The sequence below is a fragment of the Schistocerca piceifrons genome, chromosome 10 (assembly GCF_021461385.2).
Source record: "Schistocerca piceifrons isolate TAMUIC-IGC-003096 chromosome 10, iqSchPice1.1, whole genome shotgun sequence".
Classification (NCBI taxonomy): domain Eukaryota; kingdom Metazoa; phylum Arthropoda; class Insecta; order Orthoptera; family Acrididae; genus Schistocerca; species Schistocerca piceifrons.
The window spans coordinates 42,326,288-42,348,722 of record NC_060147.1 but is presented as its reverse complement, the minus strand read 5'-3'; the positions used below and the strand labels follow the sequence as shown (position 1 = coordinate 42,348,722).

The 22,435-nt window shown below is 45.0% G+C and overlaps 1 protein-coding gene across 1 annotated transcript in view; it reads left to right on the top strand.

Annotated features, from left to right (window-relative positions):
- Positions 1-22,435, top strand: part of LOC124718672 — a 237,470-nt gene that overhangs the window by 23,272 nt on the left and 191,763 nt on the right. The window contains exon 3 of the mRNA XM_047244298.1: positions 11,435-11,578. Coding sequence (XP_047100254.1) covers positions 11,435-11,578 — 144 coding nt within the window. The remainder of the gene's footprint in view (positions 1-11,434; positions 11,579-22,435) is intronic.

The following is a 22,435-nucleotide window of genomic DNA, read 5'->3' as shown; positions in this document are numbered from 1 at the left end:
CATTACACAGCCTCCACGAGCTTGAACAGTCCCCTGCTGACCTGCAGGGTCTCCAGGTTCATGGAGTTGTCTCCACATCCGTATATGTCCATCCGCTAGATTCGTACTGAAACGACACCCGTCCGACAAGGCAACATGTTTCCAGTCATCAACCGTCCAATATCGGAGTTGACGGGGCCAGGCGAGGTGTAAAGCTTTGAGTCGTGCAGTCATCAAGGGAACACGAGTGGGCCTTCCACTCCGAAAGCCCACGTCGACGACCTTTCGTCGAATGGTTCGCACGCTGACACTTGTTGATGACCCAGCATTGAAATCTGCAACAATTTGCGGAAGGGTTGCACTTCTGTCACGTTGATGGATTTTCTTCAGTCGCCGTTGGTCCCATTCTTGCAGGTTCTTTTTCCAGCCACAAGGATGTCGGAGATTTGATGTTTTACTAGATTCCTGATATTTACGGTACACTCGTCAAATTGCCGTATGGGAAGATGCCCCCATCATGGCTTCCTCGGAGATAGTGTCTCCCATCGCTCGTGCATCAACTGTAACGCCACTTCAAACTGACTTAAATCTTTAATCCTCCATTGTAGCAGCAGTAAGTGATGTAACAACAGCCTCAGACACTTGTTGTCTTATATAGGCGTTGCAGACCGCAGCGCTGTATTCTGCCTGTTTCCATATCTCTGTCTTTGAATACGCATACCCATAACAGTTTCTTTGGCATGGCAGTTATTTATGTGTGTGAGGACTACATCTAGGATGATAGTTTCAAAGATACCGACAAAAGACGTATAACAGTGAGGCATAGTGTCCCTCCCCGCCAGATATCGATGGGTACCTTTTTACTGCCGTTTGCTGTGAAGTGCATGGTGTCGAATCACTCCTGTTAGAATAATGTTCTGTGCTATGTATTAAAAGTTGTCATGTTTAGAAACGTATGCCGAACGGCGTTAATGAATGTGGATCGTTGTTCCCGCTCGCGTTTTCTATAACAGCAGTTACCTATTAAAAGGCAGATGTTCGTTGGCATTCTCCCATAAACGGTGATGGCGAAAATTTACGCGTATCTATTGAAAATTGAGGTAGCAGAAATCAGCTGATCGCGGTATGAACGGCAGTGACTGTACTGTACAACAGCTAGATTGGGAAATCAAATTGTTTTTCAATAAATTTGTGGTTGTGTCACTCGCCACGAAGCAATTGTTAATGGCTGTCCGAAGTACGATTACATATTTTGGCATTAACTCGTGGATCATTAAATAAACCCCTTGGTATGACCCCTTGCGACATACTTTGTCGGGGTAAGATGTAATAAGGACATACAGCTGGATGTAGTTGCACTGGCTGCGACGAGAGGACCATCACCATCACCACCACAACAACAACAACAACAACATTCATTAAAAATCATTACATCTACACGGGTACTCTGCAAATCATATTGAAGTTCCCGGCAGAGTGTTCATCGACCCACCTTCACAATTCTCTATTATTCCAATCTCGTATGAAGCATGGAAAGAACAAACACCTATATCTTTCCATACGACCTCTAACTTCCCTTACTTTATCATGGTGATTTTTTCTCCCTATGTACACTACTGGCCATTAAAATTTGTACACCAAGAAGAAATGCAGATGATAAACGGGTATTCATTGGATAAATATATTATACTAGAACTGACATGTGACTACATTTTCATGCAATTTGGGTGCATAGATCCTGAGAAATCAGTAACCAGAACTACCACCTCTGGCCGTAATAACGGCCTTGATACACCTGGGAATTGAGTCACAAAGAGCTTGGATGGCGTGTACAGGTACAGCTGCCCATGCAACTTCAACACGATACCACAGTTTATCAAGAGTAGTGACTGGTGTATTGTGACGAGCCAGTTGCTCGGCCACCATTTCAGTTGGTGAGAGATTTGGAGAAAGTGCTGGCCAGGGCAGCAGTCGAACATTTTCTGTATCCAGAAAGGCCCATACAGGACCTGCAACATGCGGTCGTGCATTATCCTGCTGAAATATAGGATTTCGCAGGGATCGAATTCAGGGTAGAGCCACGGGCCGTAACACATCTGAAACGTAACATTCATTGTTCAAAGTGCCGTCAATGTGAACAACAGGTGACCGAGACGTCTAACCAATGGCACCCCACACCCCCATGCTGGGTGATGCGCCAGTATGGCGATGACGAATACACGCTTCCAATGTGCGTTCATCGCGATATCGCCAAACACGGATGCGACTATCGTGATGCTGTAAACAGAACCTAGATTCATCCGAAAACATGACGTTTTGCAGGTCGTGCACCCAGGTTCGTCGTTGAGTACACCATCGCAGGCGATACCGTCTGTGGTGCAGCGTCAAGGGCAACCGCAGCCTTGGTCTCCGAGCTGATAGTCCGTGCTGCTGCCAACGTCGTCGAGCTGTTCGTGCAGGTGGTTGTTGTCTTGTAAACGTCCCCATCTGTTGACTCAGGGATCGAGACGTGGCTGCACGATCCGTTACAGCCATGCGGATAATATGCCTGTCATCGCGACTGCTAGTTATGCCATTGGGATCCAGCACGGCGTTCCATATTACCCTCCTGAACACAACAATTCCATATTCTGCTAACAGTCATTGGATCTCGACCAACACGAGCAGCAATGTCGCGATACGATAAACCGCAATCGCGATAGGCTACAATCTGACCTTTATCAAAGTCGGAAACGTGATGGTACGCATTTCTCCTCCTTACACGAGGCATCACAACAACGTTTCACCAGGCAACGCCGGTCAACTGCTGTTTGTATATGAGAAATCGGTTGGAAACTTTCCTCATGTGAGCACGTTGCAGGTGTCGCCAACGGCGCCAACCTTGTGTGAATGCTCTGAAAAGCTAATCATTTGCATATCACAGCATCTTCTTCCCGTCGATTAAATTTCGCGTCTGTAGCACGTCATCTTCGTGGTGTAGCAGTTTTAATTGTCAGTAGTGTAGGTAGATGTCAACAAAATATTTTCGCATTCGAAGAATAAGTTGGTGATTGGAATTTCGTGAGAGGATTCCACCGCAACGAAAAGCACCTTTTTCTTGATGAAATCCCCCACAAATCCTGTACCATTTCAGTGACACTCTCTCCCCTATTACGCGATAATACGAAGCGTGCTGCCTTCTTTGAACTTTCTCGATGTACTCCGTGAATCCTATCTGATAAGCATCCCACACCGCGCAGCAGTATTCTAAAAGAGGAATGACAAGTGTAGTGTGGGCAGTCTCCTTAGTAGGTCTGTTAATTTTTTAAGTGTCCTGCCAATGAAACGCAGTCTTTGGTTAGCCTACTCCACAACATTTTCTATGTGTTCCTTCAAATTTAAGTTTTCCGTACTTGTAATTCCTCAGGTATTTAGTTGAATTTACAGCTTTTATATTTTACTAATTATCGAGTAACCGAAGTTTAACGGATATATTTTAGCATTCATGTGGATGACCTCACACTTTTCGTTACCTAGCGTCATTTGCCAATTTTCGCACCATGCAGATATCCTTCTAAATCGTTTTGGAATTTGTTTCGATCTTCTGATGACTTTACTAATCAATAAACGACAGCGTCACCTGCAAACAACCTAAGACGGCTCCTCAGATTGTTTCCCAAATGGTTTATATGGATAAGGAACAAGTAAGAGCCTATAACACTACCTTGGCGAACGCCAGAAATCACTTCCGTTTTACTCGATGACTTTCCGGCAGTTACTACGAACTGTGACCTCTCTGTCAGGAAATGACGAATCCAGTCAGTTAATTGAGGCGATATTCCATGTGCGCGCAGTTTCACTACAAGACGTTTGTGTGCTAAAGTGTCAAAAGTCTTCCGGAAATCCGGAATCAATCTGGAATGCCTTGTCAATAGCACTCAACACTTCGCGCGAGTAAAGAGCTAGTTGTGTTTCACAAAAACCATGTTTTCTAAATCTATGTTGACTGTGTGTCAATAGACTTTGTACGGTTCTGCCACCGTATATATATATAAAAATTTTCGAGCAACGTCCCTATTTCTCAACACATACTGGCCGCACACGAATGAATAATGCATAGTTAGAGAGGTTTTTTAACTGGCTTCTGACACTACATACTGGCTTAGCGCTAAAAGTACCTATTTGTGGAGAGTTTTAACATAAAAGGGCGCAACTTAACAAATATACTTTACGAAGCTAACGTATTAATCATGAATACGAAACTCCCTTTTCACATTATCTTATCACAAATACTATTTTATTTCTTTTAAAGTATTTATTAACTATATAACTTGCATACTGCATTGTCACAGATAATAACCGTCAACACTGCGGTGGTCCATTATGTAGTACAAATTGTCTTTTCTAAACGACAACATACATATTTGAATTGTGTTTCAGTTAATGTTACTGCAGCCTAATGTGCTTACTGTAGATGAAATTTTTATCGATTTAAAGCTTAGGTGTCCCTACTGACAATCCATGATCTCTGCCCGTAGTACAAGTTGGGAAAAACATTCCGAAGGCAAAAAAAAAAAAAAAAAAAAAAATTACACGCAGGGAAATGTATATATAGAATGACGTACCATAATTCCTGGCTAACATTTCACATCTTTCGATTCATTTTAAAGATGTTTTCTTTTCATTTCGACAATTACTGGATCAAACTGCCCCTTACCTTGCGCAAAATTCAATCTCCTGCTGCTTTTAAGAAGAAGTTGAAACATTTCCTACTATCATCCTCATAAAGTTCTCCACAAAATTAATGTACAAGGCCAATCCTCTCATCTGTCAAATAGCAAAGCTATCGTCTCCTATCTTGCTCCTGAGATGCCTTCCTCTTCATCCATCTCTATCAGTCACGCAATCTTCTTTTGCTTTATATTTCCTTAATTATGTTTCATAATGTCTCTCTATTCTTCTCCTCCCTTCACCATGAGTCTCCCTCATACTCCCTGCTGCTGGCACTCCTATCTAAAATCTGTCTCTTCAATAATGTCTAATTATAACAGTACTTATGATCTACGAATATAAACTCTATAGGTATGTATTTTTCCAGGTGTACCTTTCTAATTGTTTATTTCACTTTTTGTACTAGATGTAGTTTAACATGCCTACAAAAACCTATGAATGTAAAATAAGTAGAATGCCTGGTTAGATGTAAGAGAGGGCCTGCTGGCCCTAATCTTGCCAGGTTAAATAAATCAATAAATAAATAAAATAAATAAATAAATAAACTACTCTTACACTATCGACTACACTTATTATTTAAAACTGTAAAAGTTCGAAAACTTCACACGTGTCCTCTGACTCTTGAGAAATGGCCGTTTCTTGTTAGGCAGCAGTTCAGGAGCAATGTCCTTACACGGCGAGCGTTCAGTAGACTTTATTGTGATTTTTCCCTTCACAGCGCGCTAAATCTCGACAATACGACAAACTGCAGCCCACAGCGATTGTCGTACATCAGGAGCCCGTATTAATGCGCGCCCGCGGCGGTGGACCGAATATGCGGTGAAATCCAATAATACTCGACCGGAGGAGAATAAAACTAAAGAAAATAGAAGGGGGATAAAAATTTTTAAAAAATAATGGAAGGCGTGGAAAGAAGGTCCTCGGGCAGCACTGCTTGGGGACATAACAGGTGCTCGCAGAGCTGCTCGTGATTAATGTTGGCAGCCCTGCTGAGCACTGCCCCGCCTATCGCTCGCATTCATTTGTCACAATACGCCGCCTAGCACGGGATATCGCAAATGCGGAATGCGGTAACTCCGCCGAGCGATGAAGTAGTTCTCGCTTCCGGAAAAAAAGAAGATAATTAATTGCTTGGCTGTTATCTGCCTCTGGGTTTGCAGCTGCGGTGAGACTTTCTCTTTTATCTCGCGCGACGCGCGCCGATGCCGAAATGATAACACCGTATGCAGACAACGAATGAATTTCTGGTGTAATTTTTATTTAGAACGGGTGCTCTGCATTAATAGTGTTTTTTCTTTGTGATTTAATCAGGGAGACAACCAGATGTGAAAGGAATTTCTGCATAATCCGTAGCAGAATTACTCGAAACCACGGTCGAAAACTTCTCCTTAATAGAAATTAGTGAAACACATCAAAACAAGACAGAAACAAAAAATAAACAGTTACCATTAATCATCTGGACTGTAAATAACAACACAGCCCAACGGCGAAAGACTTTTTAATGACAGTCATTTCCAAACCATTTTTAGCGTAGATGGGATTGTAGGCGCTCTGTGTTAATAGTATGAATACATTTACCGTTTTTTCCTCGTAATTTAATCAGTGACACAACCAGATGTAAAGGAATTGCTACATCATCCGTTGTACAATTCTTCGAAACGACTGTCGAAAACCTCTTCTTCGTAGAATTTAGTGAAACACATCGAAACAAGACAGAAACAAAAACAGTTGCTCTTAATTATTTGGACTGTAAATAACACAGCTCAATGACGAAAAAGTTTTTAATCACAGCCATTTCCCAAAAATTTCTGGTGTATGTGAGAGTGTTTTGCGATTTTTACTTCTATCCAGCTCTGTAACATAAGTTTAATATATATTTTCTTATTCCCTTTCTGAATAATGGGTTTCGCTTTGTATGTGCGTCAGTCTTTTTCTGAAATTACAAGAACTAATCCGGAAAATTAGGGGCTTTTTTTCCAATGTAGGGCATAGTTATGTACCAAGGAGAAATATTCTGTTGAGTATTAAAAGCGTCGTTTAAATTTAGACAACATTGCCTGCGGTGCGTAGAGATTTGGTGCAAAATTTTATTAAAAGAACAGTCAAGATCGCATGTGTTTACTATTACCAGTTTCGCTTATGTTAAAGCGATCCTCAGATTTTTTGAGCCCCCTAAGGCTGTTGCTGGCAGCTCCTCAGTCCTAAGAATCTGATGATGTCTTCGACATAAGCCGAAGCCGCTGACAAGAAAAAAAATGTTACTGCGACCTCAACTGTTGTTTTAAGGAAAGTTAAAAGCGTTGCTATCAAGAAAATTTTGTCATTACTGTATATAGTCTCCTGTAAGTTACATTATTACCTTACTACACACCATTAATCTGTAAGTGCCGGCCGTTGTGGCCGAGCGGTTCTAGGCGCTTCACTCCGGAACCGCGCGACTGTTACGGTCATAGGTTCGAATCCTGCCTCGGGCATGGATGTGTGTGATGTCCTTAGGTTAGTTAGGTTGAAGTAGGTCTAAGTTCTAGGGGACTCATGACCTCAGATGTTAAGCCCCATAGTGATCACAGCCATTTGAGCCAACCAGTAAGTGAAATCAAACTAAGCAGAAGTGTCATTAAAAACCAGCTGTTAAATACATTTCAAAACAGAAGCTACTGGAAACTAAAATAAATTTCCATTTTTAAGACACATAAAATTTATAAGATTTTAACGAAACTCAGTTCATTTGCAAATATCGCACGTTTCGTGGCAAAAGACCGTATTCTGTTTCAAGGTACAAGATGGTGCACGATGGACGTAATATGGCTTTACCGCCCGCGACGTTATCCAACTAGATTTAAAAATATGTAAAATTTACTTCCCGTAAAGTTCTGTGACTTACAACATTAACAATACATCCCAAACAGATTTAATAAATGACACACCACTTAAACATATTGTTGTTGTGGTCTTCACTCAAGAGACTGGTTGGATGTAGGGCTCCATGCTACTCTATCCTGTACAAGCCTCTTCATCTCCGAATAACTACTGCAACCTAAATCCTTCTGAATCTGCTTAGTATATTCATCTCTTGGTCTCCCTCTACGATATTTACCCTCCACGCTGCCCTCCAACACTAAATTGGTGATCCCTTGATGCCTCAGAACATGTCCTACCAACCGAATCCTTCTTCTAGTCAAGTTGTGCCACAAACTCCTCTTCTCCCCAATTCTGATCAATTCCTCCTCATTAGTTATGTGATCTACCCATCTAACCTTCAGCATTCCTCTGTAGCACCACATTTCGAAAGCTTCTATTCTCTTCTTGCCCAAACTATTTATCGTCCATTTTTCACTTCCATACTTAGCTACACTCCATACAAATACTTTCAGAAACGACTTCCTGACACTTAAATCTATATTCGATGTTAACAAATTTCTCTACTTCAGTAACGCTTTCCTTGCCCTAGCCAGTCTACATTTTATATTCTCTCTCCTTCGAACGTCACAGTTATTTTGCTCCCCGAATAGCAAAACGTATCTACTACTTTAAGTGTCTCACTTCGTAATCTAATTCCCTCAGCATCACCGGATTTAATTCGACTACATTCCACTATCCTCGTTTTGCTTTTTTTGATGTTCATGTTAAAGCATCCTTTCAAGACACTGTCCGTTCTATTCAACTGCTGTTACAGGTCCTTTGCTAGCTCTTACAGAATTACAATACCATTGGCAAACTGCAAAGTTTTTCTTTCTTCTCCATGGATTTTAATTCCTACTCCAATTGTTTCTTTTGTTTCCTTTACTGCTTGCTCAATATATAGACTGAATGACATTGGAGATAGGCTACCACCCTGTCTCACTCCGTTCCCAACCACTGCTTCTCTTTCATGCCCCTCGATTTTTATAACTGCCGTCTGGGTTCTGTACAAATTGTGTATTGCCTTTCGCTCCCTGTATATGGAAAGATATAGACAGTGTTTCCTCCCTTGCACCATTTACGAGGAAAGGGAATTAGTAGTGATATGTGGTAACCATGTACCATTAGGTGGTTTGCAAAGTACGCATAGATGTAATATACACTACTGGCCATTAGAATTGCTATACCACGAAGATGACGTGCTACAGACGCGAAATTTAACCGATAGGAAGAAGAAGCTGTGTATCACTAGCACTAGGACGAGAAATGCGTACCATCATGTTTCCGACTTTGATAAAGATCGGATTGTAGCCTATCGCAATTGCGGTTTATCGTATCGTGACATTGCTGCTCGCGTTGGTCGAGATCCAATGACTGTTAGCAGAATATGGAATCTGTGGGTTCAGGACGGTAATACGGAACGCCGTGCTGGATCCCAACGGCCTCGTATTACAAGCAGTCGAGATGACAGGCATCTTATCCGCATGGCTGTAACGGATCGTGCAGCAACGTCTCAATCCCTGTGTCAACAGATGGGGACGTTTGCAAGACAACAACCATCTGCACAAACAGTTCGACGACGTTTGCAGCAGCACGGACTATCAGCTCGGAGACTATGGCTGCGGTTACCCTTGACGCTGCATCACAGCAGGAGCGCCTGTGATGGTGTACTCGACGACGAACCTGGGTGCACGAATGGGAGCACGTCATTTTTTCGGATGAATGCAGGTTCTGTTTACAGCATCGTGATGGTCGCATCCGTGTTTGGCGTATCACCCGGCATCATGGTATGGGGTATCATTGGTTACACGTCTCGGTCACCTCTTTTCCGCATTCACGGCGCTTTGAACAGTGGACGTTACATTTCAGATGTGTTACGACCCGTGGCTCTACCCTTCAATCGATCCCTGCGGAACCCTACATTTCAGCAGGACCGAATGTTGCAGGTTCTGTACGGGCCTTTCTGGATACAGAAAATATTAGACTGCTGCCCTGGCCAGCACATTCTCCAGATCTCTCACCAATTGAAAACGTCTGGTCAATGGTGGACGAGCAACTGCGTCGTCACAATACGCCAGTCAGTACTCTTGATGAACTGCGGTATCGTGTTGAAGCTGCATGGGCAGCTGTGCCTGTACACGCCATCCAAACTCTGTTTGACTCAATGCCCACGCGTATCAAGGCCATTATTACGGTCAGAGGTGGTTGCTCTGCATACTGATTTCTCAGGATCTATGCACCCAAATTGTAATCACATGTCAGTTCTGGTATAATACACTCCTGGAAATGGAAATAAGAACACATTGACACCGGTGTGTCAGACCCACCATACTTGCTCCGGACACTGCGAGAGGGCTGTACAAGCAATGATCACACGCACGGCACACCGGACACACCAGGAACCGCGGTGTTGGCCGTCGAATGGCGCTAGCTGCGCAGAGTTTGTGCACCGCCGCCGTCAGCGTCAGCCAGTTTGCCGTGGCATACGGAGCTCCATCGCAGTCTTTAACACTGGTAGCATGCCGCGACAGCGTGGACGTGAACCGTATGTGCAGTTGACGGACTTTGAGTGAGGGCGTATAGTGGGCATGCGGGAGGCCGGGTGGACGTACCGCCGAATTGCCCAACACGTGGGGCGTGAGGTCTCCACAGTACATCGATGTTGTCGCCAGTGGTCGGCGGAAGGTGCACGTGCCCGTCGACCTGGGACCGGACCGCAGCGACGCACGGATGCACGCCAAGACCGTAGGATCCTACGCAGTGCCGTAGGGGACCGCACCGCCACTTCCCAGCAAATTAGGGACACTGTTGCTCCTGGGGTATCGGCGAGGACCATTCGCAACCGTCTCCATGAAGCTGGGCTACGGTCCCGCACACCGTTAGGCCGTCTTCCGCTCACGCCCCAACATCGTGCAGCCCGCCTCCAGTGGTGTCGCGACAGGCGTGAATGGAGGGACGAATGGAGACGTGTCGTCTTCAGCGATGAGAGTCGCTTCTGCCTTGATGCCAATGATGGTCGTATGCGTGTTTGGCGCCGTGCAGGTGAGCGCCACAATCAGGACTGCATACGACCGAGGCACACAGGGCCAACACCCGGCATCATGGTGTGGGGAGCGATCTCCTACACTGGCCGTACACCACTGGTGATCGTCGAGGGGACACTGAATAGTGCACGGTACATCCAAACCGTCATCGAACTCATCGTTCTACCATTCCTAGACCGGCAGGGGAACTTGCTGTTCCAACAGGACAATGCACGTCCGCATGTATCCCGTGCCACCCAACGTGCTCTAGAAGGTGTAAGTCAACTACCCTGGCCAGCAAGATCTCCGGCTCTGTCCCCCATTGAGCATGTTTGGGACTGGATGAAGCGTCGTCTCACGCGGTCTGCACGTCCAGAACGAACGCTGGTCCAACTGAGGCGCCAGGTGGAAATGGCATGGCAAGCCGTTCCACAGGACTACATCCAGCATCTCTACGATCGTCTCCATGGGAGAATAGCAGCCTGCATTGCTGCGAAAGGTGGATATACGCTGTACTAGTGCCGACATTGTGCATGCTCTGTTGCCTGTGTCTATGTGCCTGTGGTTCTGTCAGTGTGATCATGTGATGTATCTGACCCCAGGAATGTGTCAATAAAGTTTCCCATTCCTGGGACAATGAATTCACGGTGTTCTTATTTCAATTTCCAGGAGTGTATATTTGTCCAATGAATACTCGTTTATCATCTGCATTTCTTCTTGATGTAGCAAACTTTAATGGTCCGTAGCGTAGGAGCAAGATGCAGCATGTGGAAAGAGGTATCCAGAGTGGCTGGAGTGCGTGTTTTCGTGTATGTGTGCAGAGATCTGGACTGTCAACGTGGCACGCCGACGTGAGGCTGGAGCCGAGGGACATGAGGGCCCTGAGGAAGGACAGCGCCGCCTTCGACGCCTGCCAGAGGCACGTGCAGCAGCAGGAGGACGACCAGGAGCTCGGAGACGTCTTGGTGAGTCCACCTCCGACTGGCCTCCCTGGCTTCATTCACTACACACACTACATGCGGGTAGAATAGTTAAGTCGCAGGATAAAATTCATATGGTTAGCCGTAAAGGAAGTGGCTGGTCTGCAAAGACAGGTCGAGGATATAGAATCAGTGCGTAGTGGGTTCAAATGGTTCAAATGGCTCTGAGCACTATGGGACTTAACTTCTGTGGTGATCAGTCCCCTAGAACTTAGAACTACTTAAACCTAACTAACCTAAGGACATCATACACATCCATGCCCGAGGCAGGATTCGAACCTGCGACCGAAGCAGTCGCGCGGTTCCGGACTGAGCGCCTAGAACCGCACGGCCACACCGGCCGGCGACTCTTACACAGCCATCACTGGTCAGCGCACTTCTCCAGTTGACCTGCCGCTCACAGTTACGGACGGTGTGCATGCCATTTGGAACATGTCCTTCATGTTGGGGTAGTGTTATGTCCATTATAATTATCCGGGCTGTTATGCCGTAGTCGGTTGATGAATTCTGTGTCGATTCCCAACGTTTCGTCCTCAAATGGCTCTGAGCACTATGGGACTCAACTGCTGAGGTCATTAGTCCCCTAGAACTTAGAACTAGTTAAACCTAACTAACCTAAGGACATCACAAATATCCATGCCCCAGGCAGGGTTCGAACCTGCGACCGTAGCGGTCTTGCGGTTCCAGACTGCAGCACCTTTAACCGCACGGCCACTTCGGCCGGCGTTTCGTCTTCGAACCACCACCCACAACAGAAGCGGGGTGTTATCAAGACGTTAGCGGACAGAGCTAGAAATTTTTGTGAACCTGAGTTGCTCGACGCTGAGATGGAACATCTCCACAATGCACTAAAGAAGAACGGATATTCGTCCGCCGAAATAAAACATGCGTTGAGGCAGCCACGCAGAAATCATACTGACGTACAGGCTACTGCAAAATCTAAGGTTTTCCTGCCGTTTGTTACAAATGTAACGGAAGGAATAGGGAGGATCTTGACGAAGCGGAATATTACCGTAATTTACAAGCCCACCAGAGAGATACAGGAATACCTTAAGCCTGCCATGGACGCTCGCAAACCATTGGAAAAAGCTGGAGTGTATAGGATCCCATGCAGCTGTGGTGATGTTTATGTGGGTACCACTAAAAGAACTGTTTCTAAACGTTTGGAAGAGCACAAGGGAAATTGTAGAAGAGGAGAAACGGAACGATCAGCTGTTGCGGAGCATGCTTTCCAGCCAGGGAACCGCAATATTCGTTTCGAGGAGACGCAAGTACTAGCGGCCACAAGCGGATATTACGAAAGGCTCTACAGGGAGGCAACCGAAATCGCTAAACATCCAAATAATTTAAACCGAAAGGAGGAGGGCGTGAAATTAAGCGGTATATGGATGCCGGTGTTGAAGAAGATGTGTACCACCCGTCCACTACTGGGTGATGGCAACGGCGATCGACGGCAGCGGACAGCGGCCAATTGCACTGACGTTTTTAAAATACGTGACGTCACGCCGAGGCGCGGGGGCGCGCGGACACGGAATTTAGCGGCAGTCAGTAGCGAGCCAGTGGGTGTGTTGGACCTTGCATCGAGCTACGGACCCCCTTGAAGATGTCTCCCGCAGTCGGAGACGAAACGTTGGTAATCAACACAGAATTCATCAACCGACCACGGCATAACAGCCCGGATAATTATAATGGACATGGTATTTACGGCCGTGAAAGTCTACATTTTAGTATGAGATAGTGTTGGCACTACTCTATCTCCAACCCTCATATACTCGCATACACAATTATTCACAAGTACCTCTAGGGATTCAAACGACTGCATTGAAACCACAAGATGTAAATACAAATGAAACGTATCTGTTGATACACCACCACTCCAAGTTTCGATTGCTAATACATGCAATGGTGTAGGTCCACAAGAGGGCATGCATGCCAGAACAGATAGACATAAATTATCCAGTCCATATTGTCACAACGAGTTAGTCTGCGCCCATTGATAGGCAACACAATGAGCACATTTCCAACGTGGGCTACTGACATTGCCCTGTCCTGGGCAGTCGATGTCAGTGACTCTGGCGAATTGCGCTCTTGCTGCTTCACGGACGGCATCCGTACAGTGCACTGGTGATGTCAGATAAAAGCTTAGAGACATGCTCTGTCCACTGATGTGTGTCTATTTTCTGTATGTGCTGTCCTTTTCCAGCAGTTGTGTTCTCAAACTGCAGAGTTAGAGAACAGAACCTGTGAAGATAGCTGTGAGATGAACTTAATGTGAGAAATGAAAGAGCTTAAACACTCTCTGCAGGTTCCTTTTAAGGTTTCCCCTGGGGATAGAGCCCACAATAAAAACATCACCTCAAAACAGAGTTACATTTATTATCATTACATAACTATCATAGCCGGCCGCGGTGGTCTAGCGGTTCTAGGCGCTCAGTCCGTAACCGAGGGACTGCTACGGTCGCAGGTTCGAATCCTGCCTCGGGCATGGATGTGTGTGATGTCCTTAGGTTAGTTAGGTTTAAGTAGTTCTAAGTTCTAGGGGACTGATGACCACAGCAGTTAAGTCCCATAGTGCTCAGAGCCATTTGAACCAGCCATTTTAACTATCATAATGAGATACGAATGAATAAATAACCATAATATTAAAAATCATCATTGTCACCATTGAATGTAAAAGTTATCTATTTCCACAATGGCAGTTTCGCCCTTACGGACATTAACAAGAGATGTACTGCAAAAGGCTGTGCTTTACCATACGTCAGATACTTAAAGCTCTACTGATATATAGGGTGATCCGCTGATAGTGAATGGGCGAAATATCTCACGAAATAAGCATCAAACGAAAAAACTACAAACAACGAAACTCGTCTAGCTTCAAGGGGGAAACCATATGGCACTATGGTTGGCCCGCTAGATCGCGCTGCCATAGGTCAAAGGGATGTCAACTGCGTTTATTTTTAAATAGAACCCCCATTTTTATTACAGATTCGTGTAGTACGTAGAGAAATATGAATGTTTTAGTTGGGCCACTTTTTTCGCTTTGTGATAGATGGCGCTGTAATAGTCACAAATGTATAACTACGTGGTATCACGTAACATTCCGCCAGTGCGGACGGTATTTGCTTCGTGATACATTACCCCGTGTTAAAATGGACCGTTTAATAATTGCGGAAAAGGTCGATATTGTGTTGATGTATGGCTATTGTGATCAAAATGCACAACGGGCGTTTGCTATGTATGCTGCTCGGTATCCTGGACGATATCATCCAAGTGTCCGGATTGTTCGCCGGATAGTTACTTTATTTAAGGAAACAGGGAGTGTTCAGCCACGTGTGAAACATCAACCACGACATGCAAGAAATGATGATGCCCAAGTAGGTGTTTTAGCTCCTGCCGTGGCTAATACGCACATCAGCAGCAGACAAATTGCGCGAGAATCTGGAATCTCAAAAACGTCGGTGTTGAGAATGCTCCATCAACATCGATTGCACCCGTGCCATATTTCTATGCACCAGCAATTGCATGGCGACGACTTTGAACGTCGTGTACAGTTCTGCCACAGGGCACAAGGGAAACTGCGGGACGATGGCAGATTTTTTGCACGCGTTCTATTTAGCGACGGAGCGTCATTGATCAACAGCGGTAACGTAAACCGGCATAATATGCGCTATTGGGCAACGGAAAATCCATGACGGCTGCAACAAGTATAACATCAGCGGCCTTGGCGGGTTAATGTATGGTGCGGCATTACGGGAGGAAGGATAATTGGCCCCCATTTTATCGATGGCAATCTAAATGTATGCTGATTTCTTACGTAATGTTCTACCGATGATACTACAAGATGTTTCACTGCATGACAGAATGGCGATGTACTTCCAACATGATGGATGTCCTGCACATAGCTCGCGTGCGGCTGAAGCGGTATTGAATAGCATATTTCATGACAGGTGGATTGGTCGTCGAAGCACCATTCCGTGACCCGCACATTCATCGGATCTGACGGCCCCGGATTAATTTCTGTGGGGAAAGTTGAAGGATATTTGCTATCGTGATCCACCGGCGACGCCTGACAACATGTGTCAGCGCACTGTCAATGCATGTGCGACCATTACGGAAGGCGAACTACTCACTGTTGAGAGGAATGTCGTTACACGTCTTGCCAAATGCATTGAGGTTGACGGACATCATTTCGAGCATTTATTGCATTAATGTGGTATTTGCAGGTAATCACGCTGTAACAGCATGCGTTCTCAGAAATGATAAGGTCACAAAGGTACATGTATTACATTGGAACAAATGAAACAAAATGTTCAAACGTACGTGCGTTCTGTATTTTAATTTAAAAAACCTACCTGTTACCAACTGTTCGTCTAAAATTGTGAGGCTTACGTTTGTGACTGTTGCAGCGCCATCTATCAAAAAGCGAAAAAAGTGATCCAACTAAAACATTCATATTTCTTTACGTACTACAGGAATATGTAATAAAAATGGGGGTTCCTATTTAAAGAAACGCATTTGATATGCGTTTGACCTGTGGCAGAGCCACCTAGCGGACCAGCCTTAGCGCCATCTGGTTTCCCCCTTCAAGCTAGAGAAGTTTCGATCTTTGTAGTTGTTTTGTTTGACGCTTATTTCGTGAAATATTTGGTGGGGTGTTGACATAAGTGCCAACATCGTGTTTCTTGAGGAGGCCGAAATGCACGCTGTTAAAGCTCACGCAAACGGTCGTGAGGTCTGGAACAGGTCAGAGAAATAAGACTAGCAAACAGGAGGTAACTGGTAGAATACTTAACTTTATTCCATAATTGGAGAACATAGGTCTGACGGTATAGGCTTTATAAGAGAACCAGCAAAAGATAAATGGCGCCTTGCTAGGTCGTAGCAATTGACGTAGCTGAAGGCTATGCTAACTATCGACTCGGCAAATGAGAGCGTAATTCTCAGTGAACCATGGCAAGCAACGTCGGCTGTACAACTGGGGCGAGTGCTAGGACGTGTCTCTAGACCTGCCGTGTGGCGGCGCTCGGTCTGCAATCACTGATAGTGGCGACACGCGGGTCCGACGTATACTAGCGGACCGCGGCCGATTTAAAGGCTACCACCTAGCAAGTGTGGTGTCTGGCGGTGACACCACACTTGGCCCGGTCATGATCAACTGACATATCTGAGATTTTTAACGATCTTACTGACTTTAACGTAAACCCCAACAAATCAGTGCTCTTGTATGCTGTTTACAACTGAGGCAGTGGGAATTTCAGGAGTGAGCACTGTTGGAAGACTCCTGCAGATGTGTAATTCCCAGATAAAAGACGCCGCTCAAAAACCGTTGCCCGACGAATCGTTAAATGTTTTGCGTAGTATCTTCCTAATTTTCTGACAGTAAAGTAGCAAGGACTCTTTGAAATAATCGAGAACCTTCTCAGATACGACACTGCTTGAATACCGATATGCTGCTCCTCAAATAATCAGTACTGATGCCTTGTGAACTCCCATGGGAATCATATTGCTATCCACCCGACCTCACACGAAGGTGGGTGTCCCGATATCGTTTTCCTTCCTGCCGGACTGGCTGTATTGCCTTGCTCACACCCAATCTGCGATGTTTCTACACTTTCTGCTTTAATACACACTCCTGGAAATTGAAATAAGAACACCGTGAATTCATTGTCCCAGGAAGGGGAAACTTTATTGACACATTCCTGGGGTCAGATACATCACATGATCACACTGACAGAACCACAGGCACATAGACACAGGCAACAGAGTATGCACAATGTCGGCACTAGTACAGTGTATATCCACCTTTCGCAGCAATGCAGGCTGCTATTCTCCCATGGAGACGATCGTAGAGATGCTGGATGTAGTCCTGTGGAACGGCTTGCCATGCCATTTCCACCTGGCGCCTCAGTTGGACCAGCGTTCGTGCTGGACGTGCAGACCGCGTGAGACGACGCTTCATCCAGTCCCAAACATGCTCAATGGGGGACAGATCCGGAGATCTTGCTGGCCAGGGTAGTTGACTTACACCTTCTAGAGCACGTTGGGTGGCACGGGATACATGCGGACGTGCATTGTCCTGTTGGAACAGCAAGTTCCCTTGCCGGTGTAGGAATGGTAGAACGATGGGTTCGATGACGGTTTGGATGTACCGTGCACTATTCAGTGTCCCCTCGACGATCACCAGTGGTGTACGGCCAGTGTAGGAGATCGCTCCCCACACCATGATGCCGGGTGTTGGCCCTGTGTGCCTCGGTCGTATGCAGTCCTGATTGTGGCGCTCACCTGCACGGCGCCAAACACGCATACGACCATCATTGGCACCAAGGCAGAAGCGACTCTCATCGCTGAAGACGACACGTCTCCATTCACCCCTCCATTCACGCCTGTCGCGACACCACTGGAGGCGGGCTGCACGATGTTGGGGCGTGAGCAGAAGACGGCCTAACGGTGTGCGGGACCGTAGCCCAGCTTCATGGAGACGGTTGCGAATGGTCCTCGCCGATACCCCAGGAGCAACAGTGTCCCCAATTTGCTGGGAAGTGGCGGTGCGGTCGCCTACGGCACTATGTAGGATCCTACGGTCTTGGCGTGCATCCGTGCGTCGCTGCGGTCCGGTCCCAGGTCGACGGGGACGTGCACCTTCCGCCGACCATTGGCGACAACATCGATGTACTGTGGAGACCTCACGCCCCACGTGTTGAGCAATTCGGCGGTACGTCCACCCGGCCTCCCGCATGCCCACTATACGCCCTCGCTCAAAGTCCGTCAACTGCACATACGGTTCACGTCCACGCTGTCGCGGCATGCCACCAGTGTTAAAGACTGCGATCGAGCTCCGTATGCCACGGCAAACTGGCTGACACTGACGGCGGCGGTGCACAAATGCTGCGCAGCTAGCGCCATTCGACGGCCAACACCGCGGTTCCTGGTGTGTCCGCTGTGCCGTGCGTGTGATCATTGCTTGTACAGCCCTCTCGCAGTGTCCGGAGCAAGTATGGTGGGTCTGACACACCGGTGTCAATGTGTTCTTTATTCCATTTCCAGGAGTGTAGTTTCATGTTTATGTCGCCACTCTGCGCCAGCTGAAATCGTGTCATGTAGTTCTGTCAAGACGAAACCACCATGCCTTCGTTGTTGTTGTTTGTTGTTGTGGTCTTCAGTCCGGAGGCTGATTTGATGCAGCTCGCCATTTTACTCTATCCTGTGCAAGCTTCTCCATCTCCCAGTACCTGCTGCAGCCTACATCCTTCTGTATCTGCTTAGTGTATTCATCTCTTGGTCTCCCTCCACGATTTTTACCCTCATGCTGCCCTCCAGTACTAAATTGGTGATCCCTTGATGCCTCAGAAGATGTCCTACCAACCACAATACCTTCTTTTGGTCAAGTTGTGCCACAAACTCCTCTTCTCCCCAATTCTATTCAATACCTCCTCATTAGTTATGTGATCTATCCATCTAATCTTCAGCGTTCTTCTGTAGCACCACATTTCTAAAGCTTCTATTCTCTTCTTGTCTAAACTATTTATCGTCCACGTTTCACTTCCATACATGGCTACACTCCATACAAATACTTTCAGAAACGGCTTCCTGACACTTAAATCTACACTCGATGTTAACAAATTTCTCTTCTTCAGAAACGCTTTCCTTGCCATTGCCAGTCTACATTTTATATCCTCTCTACTTCGACCATCATCAGTTATTTTGCTCCCCAAATCGCAAACCTCCTTTACTACTTTAAGCGTCTCATTTCCTAATCTAATACCCTCAGCATCACTCGACTTAATTCGACTACATTCCATTATCCTCGTTTTGCTTTTGTTGATGTTCATCTTATACCCTCCTTTCAAGACACTGTCCAATCCGTTCAACTGCTCTTCCAAGTCCTTTGCTGTCTCTGACAGAATTACAATGTCATCGCCGAACCTCAAAGTTTTTATTTCTTCTCCATGGATTTTAATACCTACTCCGAACTTTTCTTTTGTTTACTTTATTGCTTGCTCAATATACAGATTGAATAGCATCGGGGAGAGGCTACAACCCTGTCTCACACCCTTCCCAACCACTGCTTCCCTTTCATGTCCCTCGACTCTTATAACTGCCATCTGCTTTCTGTACAAATTGTAAATAGCCTTTCGCTCCCTCTATTTTACCCCTGCCACCATCAGAATTTGAAAGAGAGTATTCCAGTCAACATTGTCAAAATCTTTCTCTAAGTCTACAAATGCTAGAAACATAGGTTTGCCTTTCCTTAATCTTTCTTCTAAGATAAGTCGTAGGGTCAGTATTCCCTCATGTGTTCCAACATTTCTATGGAATCCAAACTGATCTTCCCCGAGGTCGGCTTCTACCAGTTTTTCCATTCGTCTGTAAAGAATTCGTTATCTCACTGAATCCTAGTTATGTTAAACTGAGTTTTTCGGCAATCGGTTCTGTACAGTTGTTTGAAAAGGAGTAGATTGTGCTGCACCATGGAAAGTTACCAGCAATCTCATGTCTGTCGATAATAATTTTCCATTATATTTGTGCTAGCTCTACTGTTAGACTAAGGTAATTATTCCACAACATTAGCCTCGACCGGACACTGTTGTGCACCCGCTGTGTTATGTTTTCGCTTTTATGAGGAGTCTTCGATGCATATTATACTTGTGTTTTATATGCAAGCCTAAAAGAATATCACATTTGTTCTGTGCTACAGGATTATGGTATGAGTAGCGTTTCGCCACTGTTTGCTGCACTTTGCAGAAATTTCAGTTGTCAGCTGCTGGCTTCTGTCATTAGTGTGAAAACCAGAACAATGCAAGTTATGATAAGTGCAAGCAGCAAGAGGAGCCCATTTTTCATTGTCAGACACTGTTAGAAAATTGTTTAGGCACGCAGTGCGGTTCTAGGCGCTACAGTCTGGAACCGAGCGACCGCTACGGTGGCAGATTCGAATCCTGCCTCGGGCATGGATGTGTGTGATGTCCTTAGGTTAGTTAGGTTTAATTAGTTCTATGTTCTAGGCGACTGATGACTTCAGAAGTTAAGTCGCATAGTGATCAGAGCCATTTTTTTGTTTAGGCACCTCAAAAAAGGGAAAATGTACAAGCGTTACCCAAAACCTATATTGTACAAGCGAAACAACATACACGGTAACTGGAGCACAATGCACGACATTTTCTCATATCGATCGTGTCAATATGGGCGCTGCATAAGCACAAGTAAAACGAACTGCATAGAACAGAACCCATGCCTCCGTGTTGCAAAGGGAAGTGGTTTTTTCAAACCCTTAGACAAAAATGTGTAGCAGTTTACATCATGTGTTACTGTCAAAAAGTTTATAAACTTGTCATCATTGAAGTTTCACGTCATAAACTACGAATTCCAAACTGTGAAACATTTTGCAAGTATTTCTATCAAATAAAAGTAAAATAAGAGTAAACGTTTATTTATTGCCTGTTCTCATAATATTAATTATATTGATTATTATTAATTATATTGATTATATCAGTTATATTGCGAATACATACAAATAGGAGACTCAAACAAGGCAGCCAATACAGAACCAACAGAAAAACTTCAGAAAGCGTACAAACTTGCACGGACGCACTACAATTAAAGGAGCATCTCAAGACAGGAGAAACTCACGCACTACAGTACAGTGGTACTACCTGAAGCTCTATATGTGTCAGAAACGACTACAATTAGGGCATCGAGCATCACAGAGACAGAAAAGGTAGAACGTAAAAACCTTCTAAAATTTTCTGGAGCAGTACATAGAGGTGGTACATGGATGAATAGGAAATGTCGATTGACATTCTTTGGGCACATACACAGAACGAACAACCCAGACTCACAAAGAGGATTTTTGATGTACTGATGTAGTGAAAGAGAAAAGAAGAAGAAAACATGATAAAAGGGGAAAATTGAATAATCATGTAACATTCAGGTTCAATCAGTGTCTTAAGAGCAAGAATGTATAATAATAATAATTGTAATGCGATAGTTAGAAGTCAGCTATAGTGAAACAAAACTCGACACACATCATCGTCCTACTGCGTTTCTCATAATGTTTGTAGTGAAAGAATTACTTCACTATTTATGTCGTCGTCCAATATGTCAAAATATTCATAGAATTCAAATTACTTCAACATTTCCTTTAAAAAACGAGAAAAAAGTCCAGTTTTCAGGACAGGAAGGGGTAAACAGTGACACCTGCCAGGAAAACAACAATATCATTTCGGACCATTCATTACAGTGCGAGTCAGCTTCCCATTAAATTGTATTCTAAGTTAGAGATTCGTATGCCTATCTAATAAGCAAACAATTCCGATAAGTCGTGTGCAGAACATGAGGTTCATTTCGGCCAAATGCATTTCTTTGAGGTCGCTAATGATGTGATTGTTAGAACAGCTCACGAAACATATAGTTAGCCCCTTATCCTCCCATACGAAACAAAAAAAAAAAAAATATAACGGTGCGTCCTCTGTAAATATGTGCACAGAATAAAAAACTTACCTAAATACACTGAAGCGCTAAATAACTGGCACACCTGCATAGTATCGTGTACAGACCCCGCTAGCACGCAGATGTGCTGCAACACGACGTGGCATGGATCCGACTAATGTCCAGTAGTAGTGCTGGAGGGAATTGACACCATAAATCCTGCGGGGTTGTCCATAAATCCGTAAGAGTGCTAGAGGGTGAAGATATTTCCTGAACAGCACGTTACAAGGAATCCCAGATATACTCAATAAAATTCATTTCTCGGGAGATTGATAGCCAGCGGAAGTGTTTCAACTCAGAAGAGTATTTTTGGAGCCACTCTGTAGCAATTCTGGAGGAATGGAGTGTCGCATTGTC